The following is a 26,739-nucleotide window of genomic DNA, read 5'->3' as shown; positions in this document are numbered from 1 at the left end:
GAAGACAAACAGCTAACAAAACATAGAAAATTTGGCATCAAACTTATTGTGATAAGCAATTACAAGTATGAGTACAATAAAAGGATAGACAATGTTTAAATACCTAATGATGCTGTAATAAAGAAAGTACTAAAATATGAGAGAATGACAAGAAAACAAGATTGAACAACTGACAAAATATTCTTGCAAAGCAAAGTTAATTTTGTTAATTTAGCATGACTTTCACAATTCATTGATATTGCATTTGGATGTCAACCATAGTATTTCTTTAATATTTGGGTTCTTTATAAATATCACATTCAAGCAAATAATGAAATTCATCACCATTAAAGATTGTATTACAATGAGTATAGTTTCAAAATCATTCCTACAATATCCGAAGACTGTTTTACAATATCCATATCATAGGAACAGTAATAGCTGTTTAAGTTCATGTAAATCGTAGATTTACAAAATTCCTTAAGTTTGTAGGCGTATTTTCAATCTATCCTTGGTGTTTCCTTGAAGTACAAAACGTATTGGTACAAATGATAACAAATCGATTTAGAAATGGAAAGTTTGCATTGGATTAAAATTCACTTTAGCACCATCTGTTTTAATGTAAACGAAGAAATGTTTGCAAGTCAGGTGATAATATTTATCTAAATATTCTACCTGCACTATCTACTACAAGCCAACAAGTAAGCGAGATTCATCTTTGGGATTTAATACATTTAAGCAAATGCGGCTACATAACATCTGACCCCCTTTCAAAATTCCAATTTGTTTAGTTCCGCCCATTGTTTTCTATTTAGGGCACACTCTTTCTATTACTTAAGGACCATGTGCCGATTTTCATGGAATGACACGGACGTGTCACATTAAGGGTTGCGTGATAACCGCGGTATGAACACATCTGCGGATGTTTCTAAATTCAAAATTTTACAATTTCATGTATAAAATGTTGAATTCTGCTTAAGCCTGTGCTAGGGGGCGTGGACGGTAGTTTGCTCTTGAAGTCCATGAACGGACTCAATTAAACCGAGCATTTTAATGCAACATTGTCAATTTTGCCATTTTGGGCTTTCTTTAGGAATTCTAATTTTCTTAATTCTTCCTTTAGGTTTAATTGAAAATTACAAGTAAGTAATTGGTAAAGTAGTTAAATTATTGGAGTAATGCATTTTAATGCTCAGTTCGTCAATTTTCTGTCCACACATTTATGCATTTCATAAATGTATAATTAACTTTCTTACTAGTAACTTAATGTAATGCATACATTGCTTGAAACTTAACTTAAACGAAGCATTTTACAGATTACAGAACTTATTTCTATGTATTACTTCACACAGAATATGCATTGTTTTTGGAATTGCTTTCATCTTCTTCGACCTATTTCATGTTTTAGACATTAAAGTTATATAAAGGAATGTATTACTGGATGAAAATAGAATTTTATTTCGAGTTTTTTATCTATAATTATTTATTATATCTATAAATATTTATAACTCACAATTCACCTCAATGTTATGTATCTCCGTACTTTGCCCTGTACTTAGGCAACTGGTATATTTCTGTATATGTAATATTTTACTCTCTAGAGAGGAAAAACAAAATGTATATAACAGTAACTATAGTAGTTTTTTCTATCTGTTTCATTAAAGTTTAATCAGCAATGTTATATCATTCTAAATAATTAACTTTTTCATAGTTTTATATTGTGAAAAGTTTGTTGTTTTTTTTAAATAAAATTCAACCAAACTTTAAACTTAAATATATGTTAATGTTGCATTGAAAAGAAACAAAGCGTTCATTAAGATATTCAAATATTTCATTAGCATTTAGCGCTTCTTTTATTTTTTTTTAATCTTATTTTACTTTATTTTTTTATTAAGGAAAATTTTATGTTTAATTTTAATATCAGCAACGGACAATTTCTACAATTTATTATTTCCAGTTAAATGTAGTATATTACACGTAGTAAGATGCTTTGATTTTAGCTTTATGCAATAGTTTGCTTTGGTTCAGGAACCTTTAATTTCAGAGTTGCCAAAAAGCACAATTTTAAATATTTCTGAAATGTTTACACGAACAATAAACCTGTTGCTTAGTATTATTTAATATTTAATATTATATAACTTAAATTGAAGAATATAGCAGTTCTGTTTGCCTCTATTAATCCTAAAATATCATTTTTTTTATTTAATTTTACCCATGAAATACGGTGCTATATAAGTCAAATATATTTCATATTTGTAAAAAATAAATATGAAATATAAACAATATGAAAGTGGGCGGAGTCAAAACTCCAATATCTTTAATTCAGTTATAAACGCTGTACAGAGGTTTAAAGAGTGTTTACGTGACGTCACAATATAGCGCCAAACATCGCGTGCAAAACAAGACGCATTTATGAATAATAAATATGTAATACTGCGCGCTGTACAATTGCAGTTGCGTAGCAAGCAAGGGGATTCGTAACCATTTTTGTTTTGATAATGAAATGAAATAAAAAGGTTATTTTTTCGATTTTCGTGAAATATGGTACAAAAGATGTATATATTTTCACGAAACATGATAAAATGCCAAATATTTTCATTCGCCGTCCCGGCTCGTGTAAATATGTGGCATTTTATCATGTTTCGTGAAAATATATTCCATGTTCCACTCAAACGAAAAAATATCCTCTTAATATTTGTAAAATATGAATATCAGCTATCTTTCAGATGCAAAAAATTCCAAAATTCACTCAATTCTTTTAAAGTGATGTTTACAAACTGTACAATCCCCGACAATTAAAAAATGTCAAAAAAGTATCAGCCTTAATTATGTTATAAGTTTTTCGCAAAATTCATTAAAATTTCCATATTTTTCATTTTGCATTAGCTGTTTACGATTGAATATCGAAATTTCCAATATTTCCGAACCTTCAAATCATCATTACAGCATTTCCGAAACCATTTATCAGAAAATGCGGATTCAAATTGTTTCGTGTTTATGCTGTGTAACACCGCACTTTGGGGTCAAACGCACTTTGGGGTCCGACCCAAGAGTGCGTTACACTTCGCACCGCACTTTGGGGTCCAACGCACTTTGGGGTCAAAATCGAGAAATTGACCCCAAAGTGCGTAATTATGCTACATATCAACGCACTTTGGGTTCAAAAGTTCTGAAGGTGTCAACTGAGTTCTGCTTAAATACTGAGTTCTGACTTATTTTCGATCTGCGACATTGAAATATTTGAGGTGGAGTTCAAGATGGCGGTTTGATGCTTAAGTGATAAAAGTTTCATTAATTTTACCACTTGAAATATCTAAAATTGTGTCCATATAACAAAGTACTCTAGTACATAAATTGTTAATGTATCCTAAAATTAAAAGATGCTGCGAAAAAATATCATGTTCTGTCAGTCATTTACTTGATAACTTTTTGTGCCATATTAAGCCCCATTTTAAATATGATGGGGATGAAATAAAATGCAGTTAATATTTTTTCCTAAAAAAACTATAAAATACTCTATTGCAATGTTCTGGTGAAATATCCAGTTTCTAGATCAGACTATAAATAGTGATTTTTACAAATAGGTTATTAAGTTTATCAACAAACTCCGTAACAACCGTTCTCCACAGGCTTTTCAATGGGAAATCTTACATACTTCTTTAGAAATGGCAAACATGATTTTTTTAATGTTTAAATCATAGTATCAGAGAAATTTAAGATACTTGTTACCTGAATAAAGTAGCGATAAATATAAAAAGAATTGTCATAAAAGTAGCAAAATGTAAACAATGTAGTATTTGACTTCCATATAAAATACTAATTCACTATAACTGTACTCATTGCCAAAAAGCAACAGATGAAAAAGATGGTTCAGATAATTGGCCAATGAGTAACTTTTTGGATACTATTGAAGTACACCAAAATTTAAAAAAAGCTTAAGTAATACAAATAAAAACACAATTGGCCTTTAAAACCTTTTTCTTATAATATCGGGGGGATCGGGACCCCCCCCCCCCCCCCCCCCCCCCGTGTGAACTTTACATTATTGTATTTTCTGATCGCAGATCAGGAAATACAATGCTGACATATAATCTCTGGCACAGCGCTTCACGACAAATCTCACAACAGTAAGTTTGCGATGTAAAAGAAAAAAAATAGTTTTATTTTGTTACAAGTATCCAACAAATTACAACGCATTCAAAGCTTAAAAGTAGTGATGGCTTATGGAATTGTCAATAAATGCACTATCACAAATTACGCGGATGAATATAATTTTAATCAATGAAAATGCTATTTTTAGCAATGTCGATTACATAATACTTCAGATAAATCTGACTGTCGAGTAGTGGAATATATACATGTCAGACTGGTTTGGCGAGAAGATTTTTGCTAAATTATTTACATCAGTGTTAAACAACAGGTTTATCGTGAACAAAATACCTCGAAATTAATAAGGATTACAAACCCTCAAATTCTATATATTCAGTTTTCTTCGTATAACTTCTCCGTGGTGCAGGGGTGACGTGCTCGTCCAAGGTGCGAGTGGTCTGGGGTTCAAATACCATCGAGGCAACTATTTTTTAAAGTGTCTTTTAAAGCCACGATATGCAAGGATAAAGTGTGGCTGTCATAAAAAAATAACATAAATGATTTTAGATGCAACTCTGGTCATGCAAAAGTCCGTATGTATCAAACTCAAACTGTTACAGTAAAAAATCTAAACGCAGTCGCTGCATCTCGGTGCCCTGCAAGATGAATTATAGTATATTAAAATAAACGTATACAGGAAAATGCTAAATGCAAACATGTACATTCTTTTGAAATAAATGGAAAATGTGAGAAAATATATTTTGAGCTAATTAATTGATACAAATTCTTTATTTGATGAAAGTTCTTCACTCTTTTAAAATCCCTATTGATTCTACTATAATTCAGGATACATGTTTTGATTTTTGTTTACCATTGGCTTTGACTGCAATATATTATTTAAAACACCATGAGAATTCATTTTATTGATTGAATTTTTATGACCCAAAGTGCGGTTGCTTGTCTGATGTTAAAAAATGCATATGTACCTGTTTAACGCACTTTGAGGTCAAAATTGGACCCCAAAGTGCGTAACGCACTCTGGGGTCGAACCCCAAAGTACGTAAATCAAGAAGGGAGTGAATTCTAGAACAATAATATTTTAAGTATTCAAATTTTATATTCTCTAGAAATAATTAAAGCGCCGTTGTAAAGTATATAATTTTATGTTTTGGTCCAGCTATAGAGCAGTGTTTATTATATCATTAACATTGGCCCATGGTTACTCAACGCAGCAATGAATTTTATTAATAAGGGAAAAGCAAATAGAATATTGCATAAAAACATTGTATGTACAGTTATCAAAAGTTCAAGATAATGACATATACATTTGCTCAGGGCTTGCTTAAAACCGCCTGGGAAAAAAACCAATATCAGTTTTTACCTTTACGCTTCTAAATAATTGTCTTTTTACCTGTTGTTAATTGCACCAATCGTAACTTGTATCGGTTACAAATTACTCACAGTTCTATTTTTAAATCAAGCTTCATGAGGCTTACAGTTATTGATCAATTTCAGGATAAACGTATCTGATGTTGAGTTTGCTGAGTTCTTTATTGTGTTGTGATATGGAACTGAGTAAAACGTTTTATCACATGAATATTTCTTAGGAACACTAACTAAGTACATTAACTACAGTTGAATGGAATATATTAAATATGTTTAAATTCTTAAAAATGAAAATACTTTTGTGATCAAATGGCGTGCATATTTGTTGACATGTTTCTTAGCAAAGGATGTTTATCAAGGTTTTTATTTACTTATCTACAAAATTTACGAATTTAAAAAAGAATATATGACTTTGTAACATGATATAAGCAAAATCTGAGCTGTAATCCGATTCTTAAAGGTCAACTAACAAGATGTACAAGCAAGTTAAAATTGAACATAAACGAGTATTTGAACTTCTTGAAAAATTGAGGGATCAATGTTTATTAAAAGGTGTTGGTGGATTAAAATCACTAGCTGTTGCTTTCAGAAGAATGGATACTGACTTTTCAAAGTGTTTGTGCTATCAAGAGCTTGAAGAAGGATTGAAATTGTATGGTATTGAATTTGATAAAAGCGATCTCCGAATGTTATTTGATTCATTTGACAGGGATAGAAATAAAAAGATAGACTTTCTAGAGCTTATTGCTAAACTCAGGCCTCCTATGTCCAAAGTTAGAATCGATGTCATAAACGAAGCATTTGATTTGTTAGATGCAAACAAAGATGGTGTTTTAAAATTGGAAGATTTGAAGAGTGAGTAAAAAAAAGTCATACCTTTTAATGTGAATTATTTGAGAAAATAAATGCATCCATTAACCTATGTTTAATAAATCGTTTTAATCGTACAGTATAGAACATAATTAGTATCAATACTTTTTCATTTCCTTATGATATAAAGAATAGTCAGTTGACATAAAGTGTTAGCTATTGTTCTCAAAACGAATATAATGAAAAATATAAGCAGGAAATTTAAATTAATTAGAAAACGAATAAAAAAGGGCAATCAAAATAATCAATGTTGTAACTAGGCGATACAGCTAATTATGTTACAGGAAATCCTTAGGGTGATATTGATTAGAGAAGTCGTTGAATCACATGAAAATGAACAAGTGTTTTTTTTTTATTATTTCAGTCGTCTATTCTACCAACGCAAGAAGACATCCAAAGTTTGTATCCGGTGAATGGACTGAAGAGCAGGTGCTCCGGAACTTCTTGGACAGTATCGATACACCTGGAAATCCGGATGGTAAAGTGACACGTGAAGAATTCATGAACTATTATGCTGGTGTCAGTTCAACCGTTGATGATGACAGCTATTTCGATCTTATGATGCGGGCGTGCTATGGCTTGCCAAACAGAGGATCGTGAAACAAAGAACAGAAATATCAACTAATAATTGTTTATTATGTTTTTGATTTGCTATGGTTCGCCAAACTTTAATATTATCAAGCTATGTATGTTAGAAAGGGTAAAATCATTTTTAATATAAGAATTGGGAACTACTTCTAGAAAAGAAATGGAAATTAATAGTAACTTATTGTTTAAACTTATCTAAAAATATGTCCATTAGTCTTGATTGTAAATAATTTATATATTTAAAAGGCTTAGCGTGATATTCATATCTAAACATTGTTATTTAAAAATGGTTCTTTAATTCAATTTTATTCTTAAGAACCACTGTAATAATATTGCCATGCAATAAGATACTTAAAAATAATGTATTGAACTATGTTGAATATGTTAAACAAAATAAAAGTTATCGTTGTACTGTAAAAAAAGTTAAACTTAATTGTTTTAGTCCTGTACTTCTAATATATCATATTGTCTAAAGAAAATAGCAAAGATTCCGCAGACCTTAACTTCATCCAGGTGTAAATGGATACCCGTGAGGACTGGCCAATATGTTAGCTGTTAAGGGCGCGACATTGAGACAATTAAATGTCATAAGTCCTCACTGTTTTCGTAGTTATGCGCTTAATTTCTTAGATTAATTACAAGTATGTGATACGATTTAATATTAACATGTCAATTCTACATCAGAAAATATATTTTTGAACTTTAATTACTATTAAGGATTTGTTAACAACATTTTGCTACTCTAGCGCATAGATGTGTACATTTATAAGTAAATAATGTATCAATTTAATTGTTGAGGAATTATCTTAGGTTTTGATTAAAAAACACGTGCATGAAAAAGTCATAACATTTAAGACTGAAATACCAATAAAGCTACGTAATCTGAGCAATTAAATTTATGTCCAGACTCTCGACAAATTGTTTAAGTCTTCATTACAATAAACGAAATGCATACATATTACGTTTGAGCTATGCATATTAAGTTTGAGCTATATTATAGAGTCATAAAAGTTTTATATCTAAAAATTCAATGTAAATATTAATTATGTTATTTTGTTACATAATCATTTTAGAATAAAATCTTATTTCAGTTACACGAACATGCTCGAATAAACTTGTTATTATGACATTTATTTTGGAATATTGAAATATTGTTTATGCAAATGTATATACTTTAACTCAATTTCCGAAATTATTAACAGTAACATATGTAATAAGTAATTTGGTTTTTTTACTCACTGATAGATAATGTAATATGAGTAGAAACAAGTGGTTAATTCCTCAAGTTGTTTAAGAAAAATCAATATTTTAATTTTACAGGCTTTGTTTAAATATATATATTTATATATATTAATTTTAATAATACTACTCATGCATATATTATTTTATTTGACGAACAACTAATTCAACATACCAAAATAGAATAGTTCTGAATGATTAAGATATAGGTCACCTCAGATGCTTTTATTGTGTGTTTTTTTTTAATATTTAACAGTTGAAATGTTCAAACACCTAACTTATCACTTAAAAAGATTCTGGCAGCCATGAAGAAGCGATTGCATTTGCCTATCAGCAAACAAACAATTATGTTTGGTGGCTGTAGGAACCCGTTGTGAATGTTTTAAATTAAACTCGTAAAATAAAATAGAAGTGTTAAAATGTATTACCAAATGTTATGGTTAGTTTGAATAAATGTAAAATGTTTTAGTATGATCCACCCTTAGGATATGATGCCTGCTTGTTAACTTTGTCTTTTCACACAATATCTGTGAAATGCAGGCTTCATAACTTCTGATCCCCTTTCAAAATTCCATTTTGTTTAGTTCTTGTCAATTGTTTTCTCGTTTAGGGCATATGTTTTCTTTAACTTAAGGACCATACACCGCAATTCATGGAATAGCACGAAAGTGTCACATTGAAGGTTTTATGATGAACGACATATCAGCACATCTGCGTATGTTTCTTAATTCAAAATTTCACAATTTCCATGTTAAAATGTTGAGTTATGCTTAATCCGGTGCTAGGGGGCGCAAACGGTAGTTTGCACTTGACAGTACCGTTTGTGAACAGGCTAAATGAAACCGAGCCTGCAATATGTTTAATTTTGTCGTTTTGGCCTTTCTTTATGGATTCTTAATGTCTCTCTTTTAAGTCTTACTTGTCTGTTTACATTAAATTATTTTTTACTCGACCGAAAACGATTTGATAAGAAAGAAATCGTTACTAGTCATGAAAGTATATTTTTCTTGGCGGCAGATCAAAAGCAGCATTAAATAGCAATAAAGAAACCAAAGAAAAGATTCATGAATATACACTCAAAGTTATTATTATGATATCATTGGCAGCATCGAATGTTTAAAGCCATGTTCAAATCGAAGAGTTGCTTCGTTCCTTCACTACTATAATTAACACTAACACACATGTGTAACTTTAAGTTTTGACTTTAAATAGGTATTTATTGCTATACATTATTCAGTATGCATGATTAATCTAAAAAAAAAACTGTTTATTAGAAAACAAGTAAGAGAAATGGCGATATTTTTTGCCGTTGTAAAAAGCCATTATTTGTAATAAAACCGGTGATATCAAGGGCAATGAGAATTCTTGTAAGCAATGATGTATCACATTACAGCTAGCTTCGGTGGTTCTACTCAGAGGTCCGTTCGTGACTGTTTAAAGCGGTAACGAGGCTCTGTCGAGTTTCCGCTAAACAGTTACCCGAGAGCAAGATATTTCCGTCTGTACCGACAGCCGGTGTTTGATTCTTTTTCTTGCATATTACATTTCAATTATTTTCAGAACAAAAGTTACGAAAACTGATATTCTCATTACGCAGTTTATTCTTATAGTAGCGTATGAACGTACAACCTTATTCATAACGGTTAAATGACGTCATCCTAAGAACGCAATTCATTCATAAAAGGCGCGCAGCAATGACGTCATTTAAAGCACGCGACTTGTCTTACATGGGGGTGTATGACAGGATTTTCTAGCATCGGTGTAAACGGTAGATAATCCTGTCTGATATGTAAGAAAAACTGTAACAACATAGATATCGATCGGTTAGAAGATAACGGGAACTAGCACGAAATACTATTATTTACAAATTTCACATCACTAGAAAGACCCTATAAAATAATTCATCGAAAGTTGTTTTTGTTTTTTTTTTCATCAAAAAAGGAGTAACATAATAATAATGCTTTCAGGAATATGCATTTCGCTCTTAAACTTTAAAACCTCATGTATTGTCAATAACAACTGATTGATACTAATTAACATACCTTTGAGATCTTCAAGCTTCAAGACCCCATCATTATTTACGTCAAGTAATTCAAACGCCTGATTGACTACTTCAACACGCTTGGGTGACATGGCCGGTTGAAGTTTAGATAACAATTCCGTGAAGTCAATTTCGTTACTTTTATTTCTATCAAAGACTTGAAACAAAAGACGTATATCTTCTTCTTTTACATGGAGACCATAAGTCTGTATACCTTGACAAAACTCACTGAAACACAGACGCTTTGAAAAGTCTTTGTCCATTCTGCGAAAGAGTACTGCAAGCCCTTTTATTCCACCAACTCCTTTGAGTAAACACTGATCTTTTATTTGCTCCAGTAATTGTTTAACGTTTTTGTTTTCCATGTTTCTATCCACAGTGATTGAATTAAATTGTAAAATTGCACTGCAGTCAAATGAGTCCTTCTACAAACATTTCCTTAACATTACTTAATCTTGGAAATCTTTGAAATATTCTGTTTCATTCACTACCTTGTAACATGAACTGTTACAAAAGCATATTTTATTATGGACAAATAGTTTTAGCCTTTTAGTCTCCTACAAATGCAAACAGAACAAGAGTATCAGTAAAAAGGAGTCCTAAGTAGCGCGAAGTTCTATCCTAAATAATGCTTGTCAGTCTAATATTGATTATTGTTAAAACAAATGTGTCCGTTATTCAAATTGTTTTTTTTAAATAATTGGTTCCTTTCGCTGTGAATTATACAAGTTATTTGCTTACTACTCCAGACTAAAACAATTATAACCAATTATCTAGTGTTGACAACTAGATAATTACGTAATATGTAATAAATGTGACATTCACATTGTATGTATTATCATTTCTTAACCCATTACCCGATATACACACTTTTTAACTCCTTTTTCAACCCCTTTTATTGTTTCTCAAATGGTGAAGAAATGCCTTATTTAGGCCCCCAACACTTGTTTTTGTTTGAGAAATGTTGTTTAAAAAAATGATCACCTTTTCGGCGCGGCCTCCAACCATAAGATACATCAGGGGGTTGCCAGAAGGGGGATGTGCCCCTTCTGATTTGGGGGTTTAAAGGGGGCGGCAGTACCCCTCATCGCCAAGAAAATTTTGGACTTGTGAGAGGTAAAAATTGACCCTAGATCAATCATAAGGTAACGTGTAACCAACGCTGAAAAGCATTTGACTCTATCTCAATCCATTGAGAAGTTGCAGCACTTTGAAATCAATTTTGATGGGAAAAATCAACGCAAAATAGTGATTTTTGACAATTTTGAGATGTTCCCTCGTTGCCATGGTAACAGGAAATTTTAGCCTGGGCATGTTGTAACAAAGGCAATGGTCCAGTCAATATTTGTGCTAAGTTTGATAAGTATTGAAGCAGTTTTTATAGTTTGATAGCAATTTGAACTTGTAAGGGGAGACTTTTCAATGAAACTAGCCATTTTTCACTAGATGCTCATGAAGTAATGGGTTAAGAATACAGTTCACACGCAAAGCAGCATTTCTCAGACAATCATATTCTCCAATATATCCAGCCACCAATCTATAAATCAAATTCATGATCGCATATTCTTTTTATTCGCATTTTAAAGGAAACATTGGGAAATTTATTCAACGTTTTATTACATTTTGCACATTTTAAGTGAGGAAGAACTTGATATGTTATAAAGATGCAAATATTTACATTTGGCCTTACCATAACAGATGTATCATCCTTTTTATCAGGCAACAGGTTTTTTTTCATGTTTTCCTTAAATGCGAATGATGTCGAATTGTGCCATTAATATACAGCGTCAGTGTGAATTAGAAAGCTTTTTCCTTCCAGGTAATCAAGCCACTCTCTGACGTAAATAATTCTAGTTTTTATCATAAAACATTAATTACGGTTGAAAATTGTATTGAATATAAAACTCATTTTCCCCATGGCTTGGCTTCATTAGTATCGTTTGTATTAATGATTGTGATTTTCATTTTCACAGCTAAACTATTCCATCATTTCATTCAAGAAACGAAGATGGTAGACATGTATATGAAATCATTTTTATAAGATGACTTTAACTAACTATATAACTTTGCATCAATAAAATGACACATAACCGATTCAATAAAGTTGCCATAACAACGTTATGATGTTCATCTGTTAGCATATACTTCTTCAGATTACCATATTCTACTCCCAAGACAGTTTCAGCTGTAATACATTCGTGCATTCCTTATTGATTAACTATTTATGGTGACACTTTAAGTCAAATACGTTATAACACTATGTTAAAGTAACGAGATACAATAGATAAACTTTTAATCCTAAAGAAACCATTGCATTGTCATAAATAGTTTTGAACACGTTATGAAATATTCTATCATTGTATCATTATCATTATATTCTCCAATACTTATTAAATGTTTGCAATCTTTTTTAGGTTATTGTTAATTTTCAAATCTAAACATGTGGATAAAGAAAACATATTCATAATCTTCAAAATTAAAAGTATTTAAATCAATGATCTTGAAGGACCATGCTTTATTTATAGACTTAAGGAAGTGGTGATTTTGTGACAAATTGTCTATTTCACATGATGATAAAATAATTCATTTACTTATAGTCGTTGCTTTTAGGAAGAGCAATACCTGATTCTTGATTTTCTTAAGTATCCCATTTGAAAAATAAGCATTCTTTAGCGTTTGCTTCTTGAATCGAATTCGAAACTCGCACATAGCGTTATGTCGTAAAATATTTACAATTACAACTACTTGGATTGTATGTCTCAGAATATCTTCCCACCAGTTTAACGAGATCTTGATACAATAACTCAGCTGCTGCTACTCTAAGAGAACATATGAAGTGCTTATGTATCTATATATAACATTTATTATGTACATATATATAACATTTATTCTTTTTCTTTTATTTCTTACTACGCATGTTCAATTGAATAATTTGCATAATCAATTGTTTCTAAATCTTACTTCATGATATATTTCAAATGCAAGATGCATAATAATATCGGATATTGTTAAAACAAGTTTTTACTTTAATCATAGATTTTCATGCTAATGATTTTATCTGTAAATGTATGGAAATTGAAGTTACATTTGAACTTAATTTAAGCATTTGTGCAATATTTTGATTTATACAGTATAACACTAACACATTATAGTAAAACATAATATTCCCATATTTATTCATATTAAACGACCCTATTTATGAAGATTGTCATTTAATTGCTGGATTTACTTAATATAAAACCCCATTATTCCTTAAATGCTAGAAATGCTTCTTACTTTTTTGTGTGTCCTTTTAAATTTTTTATACTAACCTGAACCATGCTTTGCCTATTTTGCATTTTGGCAATATGTACTTTAAGAGTGATATAATATTTTTTATGGAAGTCATAATATTTTAAAATATTTCAAAAATTTACATGTTTCTACTTTTATCACAAATGACTTACATTCAACTATATTCTTCAGGTTCAAAACATCTCAAATGTTCTTAATTAATTATAACTTCTTTTAGACTGTGATTTAACGCCCCTCCACCTTTATAATCGGTGTATACCATTTGTGATTCAACTGTTAATTTATAACCGATAAACATGCATGCCCTTGAGACGTTTATTCTTGTTTGTGGATCATGAAGTTATATCATTTATGTATTAATTATTCTTTTTCTCCTTTCATATTAAAACCGAACTGTTTTTCATGATCATGTGAGGTTGCATGATGCACCATTTCTTAGCAATATCCGCACATACAACCTCAAATTAATCATTGATGCAAGTATTGTGAACCATACCATTAATCTCGGAGAAAACAACACAAATGTTAAACATCTATGTGTCTTCATTAATTTCACGATCCTCTGTTTGGCAAACCATAACACGCCCGCATCATAAGATCGAAATAGCTGTCATCATCCACTGTTGAACTGACCTCAGCATAATAGTTCATGAATTCCTCGGTTGTTACTTTACCATCTGGATTTCCAGGTGTATCAATACTGTCCAAGAAGTTCTGGAGCACCTGTTCTTCAGTCCATTCACCGGATACAAACTTTGGATGTCTTCTTGCGTTTGTAGAATAGACGACTGAAATTATAAAACCACTTCTAATATGAGCTTGTAATAAGTATACACTTGTTTATGATATGACATTTGATTTTTCTCAAATAGATTATGTCGTTTATGAAGTGATCAAAGTGGTGCATTATATACGATCTTATATAAACTGTACAATATAATTAAAAAGAAATATGACAAAATAATCACCAAGTAAACGTCGGTAATCTGTGAACGCAACCTCGACAAACTACTGCAACACGGAAGCACATATAAGGAAGCCGAACAATGACAGGGTGATATTATTGCTAACAATTCAATTATTCAACTGATGGTAGGCAACTTTTATAACTATAACATGGGTGCAATTGAATGATCCCAAACTGAAATGTCATTATTTTACCTTCATGCTAAGATCTAAGGCTCGTAATTTAATTTTATTTGCGTTTTGTTTTCAGATTTAAAATGGAATTTCGCATGTTTCATATTTAAAACTTATTAGAGGTTTAATCGATACATTTTAATAAAAGCAATGAAAGCATTAATTCATATTTATTCATAGCATTAGATATAGTATTAGATATGGTTTTAATCCAAACCAGCATACACGTGTTTTTATTGTAACTCATACCCTTTATATTTGCAACTAAAATTGGGCACTCAAAAAATATATATAAAAAACACCCTCCCCCCGATATAATAGGTTTAACATATATTATTCAAATAACAAACTCTACAGACTTAAATAAACATTTACTTAAGTTAAGAAACTATTAGTCAGATATTGTAGTTAATACACGTCGAAAGAGAGAATATTGGTTATAAAGAGTTCATCTTACACTTTATTTGTAAACATAACACTTCAGTCCTGATGTGTTAACATGATTGCTCTTACACAACCCAGATTTATCAATTTCACGACAAGGGTTTCCTGTCAGGTTCAATTGAATTTTATTGATTATTTTTAGAAATAGTTCTTGTATCTGTTTCTTGTCAATGTTCATTTTTATTTTAATTGCTTTGAGATCAAGAGCTATTTTTTACCAAAAACATTCCTTCTACTTACAAAAGGAAATGAGAACATAAAAATGTTAACGTATCTGTCTAATAAGCAAGAAACATTTAATCATGCATAGGTTAATTTGAACACTTTCTTTTTTTAATAAAGTACACATGAAATAAAAATATTATGTTACTCACTTTTCAAATCTTCCATTTTTAAAACACCATTTTTGTTTGCATCTAATAAATCGAATGCTTGGTTTATGACATCGATTCTAAGTTTTGACATAGGAGGTCTGAGTTTCGCAATAAGCTCTAGAAAACCTATCTGATTATTTCTATCCCTGTCAAATGAGTCAAATAATAATCGCAGATCGCTTTTATCAAATTCAACTCCATATAAATTTATTCCTTGTTAAAGCTCCTGGTAGGACAGAAAGCAACAGCTAGTGATTTTAATCCACCAACACATTTTAATAAACATTGATCTCTCCGTTTGTTAAGAAGTTCCAACACATTTTTATGTTCAATTTTAGCTTTCTTATACATTGTATGAATTGATTTTAGTAACGTGAAATATACACTTCCTTAATACAATAATAATTCCATTAGACTATACTTTGTAGATAAAGTAAATCAAAGAAAAATGAAACCTGCCAACGAATATCTTTACCTTGATAATATTTTGATTGTCATATTTTGTACTTTAGTTATCAATTATAACTGTTATTCGTGTACTAACTAAACACTCCGACAGAATGTTTCACTAATTTCTGTCACATGACACACAGCACCCTCAATACCAGCTTCATTCATCAATAACCGTTTCCCTCACGAAGCTTGATTTAAGATAACAGTGAGTAATTTGAGACCACTACAATTTACGATTGGTGCAATGATCGCGTTTCTTTAAACAGCAGGTAAAAAGACAGACAATAAATGAAAGCACAATTGCAATAAAACAGTGAAAATATAAGAGCTGATATTGCTTTTTTCAAGTCGTTTCAAAAGGGGTTTAGGGTAGGTGTAATCATGATATATTGATATATGATCTAACGATGTTCTTAAAAAATTACAATTTCATCTATATCGCATATATATTGATGACGTATCTAGTTTGTGAAGTGTAACAACTTTGATTATATATTCTACGATGACATATAGCTTATTCACTATCGGACACTGCATAAACTGTACTAAAGAACACCATAATTCATTGTCAAGAAACAAACAAACAATTGATTCGTTTCATTTGAATGCTCATGTTTATTATTGGGAACACATTGAATATTTAGTGAAGCATCACTTAACAAAGGTGGCGATTTAAATATACAATGTAACAAAATTAACAAATTAATGTTTGTGACATAAGTTGTCTTATACTTTTGTAATCAACACAATTTCGAATTTGAGTCTTCTCATGAAGAAACAGAATATGCAACATATGATTAAACCTTCTCAATTTAACTTCGATTTCATTTCCGAGTCAAAAAAGTCCATATAAAATCAATATTTTACTCCATACGGCCTAGTTTTCATTTACTGAGTCCAAAACATCCATATCAAATTAATATATACTCTGATTAACAATAATTTGTCAATTTGTAAATCAAAATGTTATTATGTCTATTGAATGTTCGAAAGAATTCAGTTTTGTATTCGAATGATTAATAATGTTTTCCCTATCTAATATTAAGGAAACCATATACGTTGGTGACATCTGTGTTGACATGCATAAAAACTAGAATTAACATTTTGTCTAAGAAGTAAATAAGTGACAATTCAAAACACTGTAGAACCTCGAGAATAAAAAATGTATGCACTAAAGTTACCACACATTGCATACAAATAAGAGCGCACATATTTTTATCTTATGGGAAATAGTTACAGAATTTTCAATGTTTCAAGGTATACTAGAATTACATCATGTACATCTTTTGAAGACAATATATTTTCATTATGACACAGCTATTGATAAGACTCAAAGCAAAAGAAAAATTCATGCATGCACGAAAATTTATAAATATAGAATAATACAAAAAGTATGTGCATCAAGTGTTCATATGTTGTTCGTTTATTAATTATATTCTATTTTCTCAAGGTAATACTAATATGAATTGCATTATTTCAAGGAAATGTTCTTCCGTATACTAAAATCAGGCGGATACTCAGTCATTTCGTTCTATAAGCGCAAATAAAACATAGATACATATTCCATGCCTCATCTATAAACGCATATAAAGGAAAAACACATTATAAAAGGCATATTTTAATCATTTATAAGCGTATAGGTCCTTCACTATATTCCTAATCGTGCACATATTATAAATGATGTATCATTGATGATTGAACTCTCTAAAACAACAACAACAGCAGCAGCATACTTGAGGTGGTACTACTTAAGCTATATTTTACACCGCTGAACAATGAAATTTTATATATCAGATGCTTAAATACTGAACAAGATATTCAGAAATATCTATTACCTTGAGATATATGAATATCGTAAATATTTATAGATATTAAACTCGAAATGTAACTAATCTTTATCCACCAATACATTTTGTATATGATTTAAACCTTCTGGAGCAATAAAACATGCTAAAGGGGTTTTGAAGCAATTTCGAAATAGATACATATTGCTTGTAAATTGATGCTTACATAAGTATAAGTTCAGTTATCTGTAAAATCCATCATTTTCGTGATAGTTTCAAAAATATCTGCATGCATAACGAATTTGTATTTCTTTCCATGAATATCAAACTATCTAAATTCCTTAATAAATAGAGAGGGAAATGTTTAGAACGAACATATACAGTTAACATGCCAGATGCGAAAATTAATTTGTCCTGTTTCTTAGAAACATTTGAACTATAACATATACATTATTATTTATTGTTATTTCACTTAAATGTACTTGTGTTTATCTCAAAATGTTGCAATATTTAATGTTAAACATGTATCAGGCTTGGCAGTGATAGATACGGATTATTACCAAAAGTGTCTGTTATCCCCTTATAAAGAAGAAATAGATATGTATGTCATACATATTTTTATAAACCAAAGTGATGTTTTTCCCGATTCCTTCAATGTTTTGCTCTAAATGTTGAATATCACTTTAAGTAGATAACGCTTGCAGATCAGTTAGATTATAAAAAGACCATCACCTTACTTCCAAATACTTTTAGTTTACCGTGAAACAGCATAACGCTTAATTAAATTTTAATTCAATTTTGTTATTGTATCAAATTCTTTTTTAAAGAGATTTAGTTTCATTTAAATCAATTTGGTTATCCTTATTTTTATCAAATGCGTCGAATAATACTTTTGCATCCTGCTGCACCAATACAATACCAAAAATATTCAAACCTTTACAAAATTCATCACTGCTGAATATATGATCCAATACGTCTCCGGTTATAAATAGCTTTACACATTCAGCTTATCTAAAGCAGAAATTAATCTTCAACAAAATACTTGACGTATATTTCAAAGCAAAATATTTTTGAAAGTGCAGCAGTCAGGTGCCACTTTCAATTAAATCTATTGAGAACAGATCATCGTTAAAATTCTGCAACTAATATTTTAATTCTGAAAAAATAATCATAAAAATGATTATGCGAAAATCTTTTAAGATACCTTTTCAAACGTAGGATATATTTAATATACATATTTGAAATGGTTTGAAAGGGTTGTACAAATTTGAAGGTAGACTAGGTTGATAATCCAGTATAACGAGGAAAACAAGTTAATGATATTACCTGATCAAGCAGCTGGACATTATGGTAAATATTCAGATTAGTAGGGCATTGTGGTAAATATTGAGATACCAATAACACTAATATTTAGATTTTCTACAACGAGTATTTGTTAACTTACAAACGAATATGAAGAGAGTTGGTTAATTTTATAGTGTAGTTTAAGTGCTTTATACTGAAGACGCGGTTTCTTTATACACCTTTATATCTTTGCCCATTTTTCAGGTCAGTGAACCATAGCTGCTGCTGAATTTTTATTAACTGCTGTTTTTTCCATTTCTAAAAGTGTTCTAAAATATCAGAAATCTTTAACTGAAGAGAAATGCTGCTTGGATTTGAAACTGGTTGAATAGGAAACAGACCCGGCATCTGAAACCCAAGACAAATATTATACAACTTAAATACAACCTTTTCAGCTAAAGAACATATTTTGCAAATACATCCTATATAAAAGTAGAATATTATTTTTTTTAATATGAGGTATGGTATAATAATTCTATTAGAACGTACGCATACTGATTAATTAATATTTAATTACACCAAATGTAAATCAACAACTGTTGTTGATTTACATTCGGTGTAATTAAATATTTATCATTACTTATGTTTTTTTACTGACATAGCAAAATGTCTTCACACCTCAACTTGTTTATAGTTCTGTTTTCATTTGATATTTTATTTTTATTTTACTGATACGAAAATAAAAATGCCACTCGCACATGTACAAAAAAATGACATGGCAGTACTTCACAATATTACTCATTATTCCGTTGTTTTAAGCGCTATAACTGATAGTTTTTATATTGTTACTCATTTAGTATCAAAGGAATTGCTATTTCAAAAGTATGAAGTAAAAAATATTAGTTCTATGATAATAACTGCATCTTAACGCTTAACATTTTTTTCATCAATTCATTTAAAGAAACACTAACAAGAAGTTTAGAAATTTTATCGTACAATCACACGATCTAATTTTCCTGTAAAACAGCTTGCAATTTTTTTATTGTAAATCAATAAGCAATAATCATAAAAATATCAAAGATATTTTCTATGTTACATGTATATGACAATATATTGCAAATATTTTTCATGATTATATGAAAATAATACGTATTGTTTTATTGTTGAACATGTCGAAATCTAACAATGTCGAAATTTTAAATTGGGATTTTAATTTTTTGTGCATAATGTAATTAATAAAGCGAAGTGTGCGCATTCTGTGAGATGATTTCCATTTGTTATTTTCAAAATAACGCTTATAACCAACGTTTGTATATATTTCAATACAATTTATACATTGCATCATCGTATAAGATACAATTTTGAAAAATCACTGATAACTAAAGAATATCGGAGATTGAACAATTCTACGGAGACTTGGAAATAAAAAAAAACGTTTTGATACTGCCATATACAGCAACATAAATAATTGCTTTGACATCTGGTATAAATAAGAAAAGAAGCGAACTATAAAACATCAAAGATAGAAAAATATTTAAAATGACTGTTTGGTTTATTGAATTATTGACAATTATTGACATAAATTTATTATTTTTACTGTTCCGTTCCTATCAATAAACTTGAAATTGCAAAAAAGAAACATAGAAAGAATAAGGATTGAAATGACTTTTACATGTAATTTAGAATCAAAAATATAATTTAAAATGAAAACCTAATCCCATTTGCGTGACTTAAAATCTTTCTCGTCTTAATTGAAAATACTATCCTCAAACAAATATCTTCACAACTCATTTGATTGCCACTTTCTATTTACTCATGTAGACCTGATATGTTTTAACAGCATATAGCTTACTTAAGGATATTCTCTTTACAATTAGCGTGTTGAAGTGAAAATTCATTTTCAAGATGGAAATGAAAAAATTAGTACAAAAACGTGAAACATAAAGTAATGATTACAAAATGTTGTCTAACCAAACTGATAATGTAGATTTTTATTGAATAACGTGACGTTCATATTATTTATATGCACGGCTGATGCACATTAATAATACAAATTTCGTCAAAAAGACTTTTATCATATTGTATTGGCGTGTATTAACGGTTGTTTTCCTAAATATATTATTATGCAATCGTATATACTGCGCATTTTGTCCTGCCAAACATCCTTAAATAAATAATATAATGACTGCCTCAATTAATCATCGTCTGCAATAAAGTTGTATTAAGATAAGATTGCAATAATTAAGATTTGTTAACTTATAAATGGCTTCCAAAATGCAATTCATATTTAGTGTCCCATATTGTTTTCCCATTTAGGGCTCATGCATTCTTTTACTTTAGGAACCATATCTCTCTTTCAAAGATTGGCGCGTCAAATTAGATGTTCCATAAATTGCACATAATTCAGTTCTAGGGAGCTCGTAGGATTGCTTGCACTTACCACTATTATCCATACACGGTATTAATCTGCTAATTCGGTGAAACATTTTAAAATAGTGCAGTTTGGATGCTGTTCCTCAATATTTCAATTTTTTAATTTCTATAAGTATTGAGTACACAGTAATCTTGCCAATTAGCTAAAACAATATTTCAGATGAGCTTTCCTTATTACCTGTTTCCTCAACATTCCTAATCGATTTTGCAGCGTACCCTTTCACGATATTTTTGTTTTGCAATATATCATGTCCTTCTTGACGCAAGCTTCTGACTCAACAAAAGAAGTATTAAAGGTTCTGCACCATATGTCTTTGTTAAACTAAAATGATAATTAAAATTTCTTTGAATTGAACTTTAAGTTCTATCATGGAGTATATTTATGAGGAATATTCTTTACATTTAAAAACGATTAAATTACTCTTTAAAATAAAGAGAGAGATATCAAAGAAATGCAGACAAAATAAGCGATTGAACTATAAAGATTAATCACATAAAAAACAAGTTGCACTTATAAAAATACCAATGGCCTTCTATGTCAACAGAATATAATTGTTGTCGATTTCTTTATTGACAATGCTAATTGGAGAGTACGATTTTTATGATTCTGGTAACAGATGCTGCAATGCATATGACACATGTTTAAATGGTAGATTCTGTTCAATAAAGGAAATATCAATACAACTTGCAGAGTAAATAACATTTTAGAAGCAATTTCTAAAAATATTTAGGAAAATGTAATAGAAAATTAAAAAGAGCAATTGGGGAAAAACATCAAAATATTGAAATAACACTGGAAATGAATAAAGGCTCTCCAACGACAAAACACCGCCTGAAAATAACAAGATCGATAAAAGCTTTTTCATTAAATTTACTGATAGCACGTATTCCCCAAATCAGCGGATAAATTTCTTCCCATTTAAAGCTAAAAAAATTATATTATCTAACCTAAATCAAGAGCACTACCGCGGTCTTACTTTTGAGTGCGTGCAAAACAACGTTTCTACTCCACGCATAATTTTGCATGCCCCATGAAGTTCAAACATATACTTTTATGGAAAAGATGTGAAACATCTTTTAAATTACCTACATTTTAAAGGAATCTGTCAGTCTAGCTACAATTAATTTTAACATAGCTTCTACAGTTTTGTGGTATGTTATTGATTACTTTATTTTAGATAAATTAATAGGTTAAATAAGTGTTGAGCATATACATTCATCGATTTATACAAATATATATGTTCTGTAAATAACAAATATTGCATGATTGCATTCCTCTTTATGCAATGCTAAAAGCATGTACAAAAGTTGTATCTTAATATCGTTTTATATATAAATGTCTCCTTGTTCATACAAGAGACATGTAAATGTTGCCGAGTCATAACTCAGAACAAACTTCGAGTACAATTCATCATACATGGATTACATATATTGAAAAGAACATGCATTATGATTTGTATATATTTTTGTTGTGAATAAGTTATTCCTTTCATAATTGCGGAAGGGTTTGAAAGTTGCTCGGAGTTTTGTTGCAGTTTTATTAAATATAAAACTGATTTAAAAAATGTCAGAGACGGCTGAAAGCCTTATAGAAGTTTTGCGAGAGGAATGTCTAAAAAGAGGTTGTAATAGTATCAAGGGACTTAGTTTAATCTTCAGGGCTATGGATATAGACTACTCTAAAAGAATTGTGTTTGAGGAGCTTAAATTAGCACTAGGGAAATTAGGAGTAAAATTATCTGAAAATTATCTGCATATCCTTTTTAATGCTTTAGATATAAATAGAAGCGGAGGGATTGACTTTTGTGAATTTATGCACATGCTCCGCCCACCAATGAAACAGTGCAGGGTTGACGTTATCAATGAAGCGTTTGAAAAACTTGATGTGAATAAAGATCAAGCTATTATTTTGGATGATCTTGAAGGTAAAGTTTGTCGGTATTTATATGCATGTTTGTTCGGGATTTATTTGTTATCTGTTTTCTTCCTTTCTATTCTTTTTTATTACTGAACAAATTTTGATTTTCAGTTACCAATTGTGGTCATCATTTTCAAATTTTCTCCGAACTGGATATACTATTTCTCAGATATCATTTAATACATGTCGTACATTGAATATTTCATTTAAAAAGTAATTTATTTCATAAATAGTAGTTTAGGAATTAATTTTTTAGATAATTCAGGCCAGCAGTATTACTTCTTCTTTCCTGATTGCGTCATTAGGGACATGTAATTGATTGCCTTGTAAATCATGATCGGGTTTCCTAGGTTATTGATTGTCTCTTTCATTGATTATATAACTATATCATTTTGTTTCCATGGGAACTTTCTAAATAAAAAAGCTATAGGTAATCAATATGCATAATTATTGTAAAGCAACATCGGAAAATAATTCTTTTTCAAAACTACTCTACATTCTTGATACAATAGTTTTGTACTTAAAAGAATTGTTAAACATATTAAACATGCACATATCATGCTCATAATACAATATTATCGTTTGTTTTATTTATAACAATATAGCGGTTCCAATGTTATAAAATTCAATCTATGTTTCATTCTAGGAAACATCTGATTTCCGTAAAATTTCGTATAGGATTGTCAAAAATGAAGACATAATCACGAAAGACATGTCTTATTCATATTTTTTAATTCACGTACCTCTATTTAAAAAAATGAAATTGTTTAAAAATGTATATTTTATCACTGTCTTCAAAATAATTTTAAACAATTGTCATTTATACGAAACTACTTCACTATTAATCAGAAACCCTTTTCACCATTAGATATTGAATTCTGCTTCAGATGGTGCCTGGTTTCTAAGAACGATATCTTGCACTTATTTCTGCTACAAATCAAACTGAGTCTGCAACATGAAGAGGCAACATTCAATGATTCCGTTTGTCACCACAACACTATTTAAATACCTTTTATATTATCTGTAAAATATTTCGTATTTAATTTCATAGCCCAGTAACTATAATGGCATTTAAATGGAATACGCTAATTTCTACCAACTTAAATATGTATAACGACGTTATCTATAAATTAATCTTAAATCATATATAAACGGGTATATATTGTTCTTATCTATATTGCTGACTATAATTAACATTTACACGTTACAATTGGTATACATATACTTTGTAAGCCAATGGAGTATCAAAATTTAATTTATATAATTCACTGTAATTGAAAGCATACTCTCCTTAAAAATATGTGTTCTAATTATTCATGTTACGTTCAAGGATGTTATTTGTATTATTTGAAGATGCTTTTGTGGAGTAATCAGTTGTTGTTTTTTTATTTAAACATCATATCCTTATTCGTCCCATTATAATTTCATATTGTCTAGTTGTTATTTGGAACTTTCAAAATAATTGCAGTTGACAAATAAACAATCGTGTTTTATAAATTATAACTTGTTTTTATATTGGAAATTGTTATTTCCCAGGAAACGCAATCTGACATTAGTTGACATGACTTTGTTGTATTATGATTTTAATCCAAATGGAAGAAAGGCTCTGTTTGATAACTTGAACGTTACATATAAGCTTAATGTAAAACGTAGTGTTTTAGCATAAACTTTTAATCACTTTGCGAGGAAAAAGCTTCATTTGTTACTTTGACTCAAAACTTTTTAAACATGTAAAGGAAAGGAACGTGTCTTCGACAATATTCCTCCAACCTCGGTATAGTTGTTGTAATCACACTGTAAGTGTATCAGGTTTTTGTTGTAGTTTTTTTACTGACGAAATCTTCACAGATTAACAAAAACGATACCGTAAGTTAGGAATTCAACAATATATATTGCGTTTTTTTTAACATTTAAATGATTTCGTATGTTTCATTGACTATCTAATTTATATAACATCAATACCTCTGATTTGTTTACTGTATGGTGAAAACACAATTTTTTATGCACGTCGGAGAGACAGTGCTAAGATATATTGTTGTATACGTCTGAAATTTGTCTGGAAATACCTAAACAAGCAAAACATGTCGATTATATCTTCTTGTATACGCCTGATTGTGTCTGGAAATACCTAAAAAAGCAAAAACTACGAATTAAATGTTCTTGCAATTGCTTGGATGTAAACAAATACGAGTCTATTCAACGGAAGAAAATCTAAATATTAGTGCAATTGGGTCTTGAATACAAAATTCACCCAGATGTAAAATTAATTACTTTAACGTAGTTTCCATATCATTTAAGTGTGCTGATTTCATACACTTTCATGTTCTATTGGAACTATTTTTCTACTTGTTTGAAAATCTTATTTCGAATATCGTTTTATCCTGTTAAAATGATACTTTATATTGAAATGTATTGTGCCGGAAAATATGTTTAAATTTTCAAAATTTCAGCAATATTAAGTAATACAAAAGTCAAAACAAACGTATTACGTATATTCTTTTTACAAAATGTATTCCGAAATTTAACACATTCGTCAAGCAGATTGAAGGATATTTTATTGGTAAAAGCTGTATTGCAAATCATACTTATTAGTATGAATACCTTCTAGATGTCATGTTATTGTTTTGTATATATTATTTAATACTAAAAGAAATATCCTTTCAATAATCAGCAATGTTTGAAATACATTTATTTTAATTTGTTGAAAAAATGTTCTCATAGAACATACCTTACTTTCATATTTTCGTGCATTTACATCCACAAACTATGTCGAACTTCGAAACAATGAAATTGATAGATTTTAACAAAAATCATAAGGAAGGTGTTTTTGTTTTAAAAAGTTTGTAATCCCTTGTATGGTATTTATGTAAGTCAGTCATTCTCAAAAATCTAGTTTTAATGAAAAATTTCAAAAAAGAGAAAAGGGTTGAAAAATGAAAAGGAAACTAAAAGGCACATAAGTATATCCGTAAATATACGGTTGTGTTTGATTCTGTTTAAAATCGAACATTAAACAATCATTATATTTGTCCTTCTTACTAAAATTACAATATTGTAAAAATTTTACATCAAAAATTTAAACTTAATATGCACGAGAAAAATAAAGCACTTAAATAAATTCTTGTCAGACTTTCTTTAACTTTACAACTTATATTATAAAAAGATACTTAGTATTATCACGATTCGTTTCAAACAACATGAAACTTCGATGTACTGACTTGGAAAACAGCGCCATGTTTTCGGCATACAATGTATTTTGTGAGAAAAAAATTCAGGTATATAGTTAAATGTGTTTGAAAAATCTGAAAGCACTTAAAATCAACATCAAGACTATCAATTCTCCTCAATTTTGTTTGAAAGTTTACAAAAACACGTTGAAGAAAAAATCTAAACTTTACATATTGTACTACTTTACATATTGTA

At 29.7% G+C, this 26,739-nt stretch overlaps 3 protein-coding genes across 4 annotated transcripts in view; 2 read left to right on the top strand and 1 right to left on the bottom strand.

The window, feature by feature from the left end:
• Nucleotides 1–26,739, top strand: part of LOC132713466 (calcyphosin-like protein) — a 37,530-nt gene that overhangs the window by 1,299 nt on the left and 9,492 nt on the right. Inside the window, exon 1 of one of the 2 annotated variants that reach the window (XM_060696078.1) lies at nucleotides 22,705–23,323. The exons of the other annotated variant lie outside the window; for it this stretch is intronic. Coding sequence (XP_060552061.1) covers nucleotides 22,963–23,323 — 361 coding nt within the window. The 5' untranslated portion in view covers nucleotides 22,705–22,962. Of the gene's footprint in view, nucleotides 1–22,704; nucleotides 23,324–26,739 lie in introns of those variants that run through there. 2 annotated transcript variants of the gene reach the window in all.
• On the top strand, nucleotides 5,596–7,781 carry LOC132713465 (calcyphosin-like protein). Its single transcript, XM_060696074.1, has 2 exons — nucleotides 5,596–6,309; nucleotides 6,689–7,781. The coding sequence occupies exons 1-2, from the start codon at nucleotides 5,928–5,930 to the stop codon at nucleotides 6,922–6,924; spliced, it is 618 nt and encodes a 205-aa protein (XP_060552057.1). The 5' UTR covers nucleotides 5,596–5,927; the 3' UTR covers nucleotides 6,925–7,781.
• LOC132713471 (calcyphosin-like protein) lies at nucleotides 13,989–16,062 on the bottom strand. Its single transcript, XM_060696083.1, has 3 exons — nucleotides 16,041–16,062; nucleotides 15,445–15,657; nucleotides 13,989–14,274 (listed from the first exon to the last, which is right to left on the bottom strand). The coding sequence occupies exons 1-3, from the start codon at nucleotides 16,060–16,062 to the stop codon at nucleotides 14,039–14,041; spliced, it is 471 nt and encodes a 156-aa protein (XP_060552066.1). The 3' UTR covers nucleotides 13,989–14,038.

The sequence above is a fragment of the Ruditapes philippinarum genome, unplaced genomic scaffold (assembly GCF_026571515.1).
Source record: "Ruditapes philippinarum isolate M1 unplaced genomic scaffold, ASM2657151v2 ctg7063_1_1_1_1, whole genome shotgun sequence".
NCBI lineage: Eukaryota > Metazoa > Mollusca > Bivalvia > Venerida > Veneridae > Ruditapes > Ruditapes philippinarum.
Note: the sequence above shows the minus strand (reverse complement) of the source record. Positions and strands in the feature narration are given on the sequence as shown.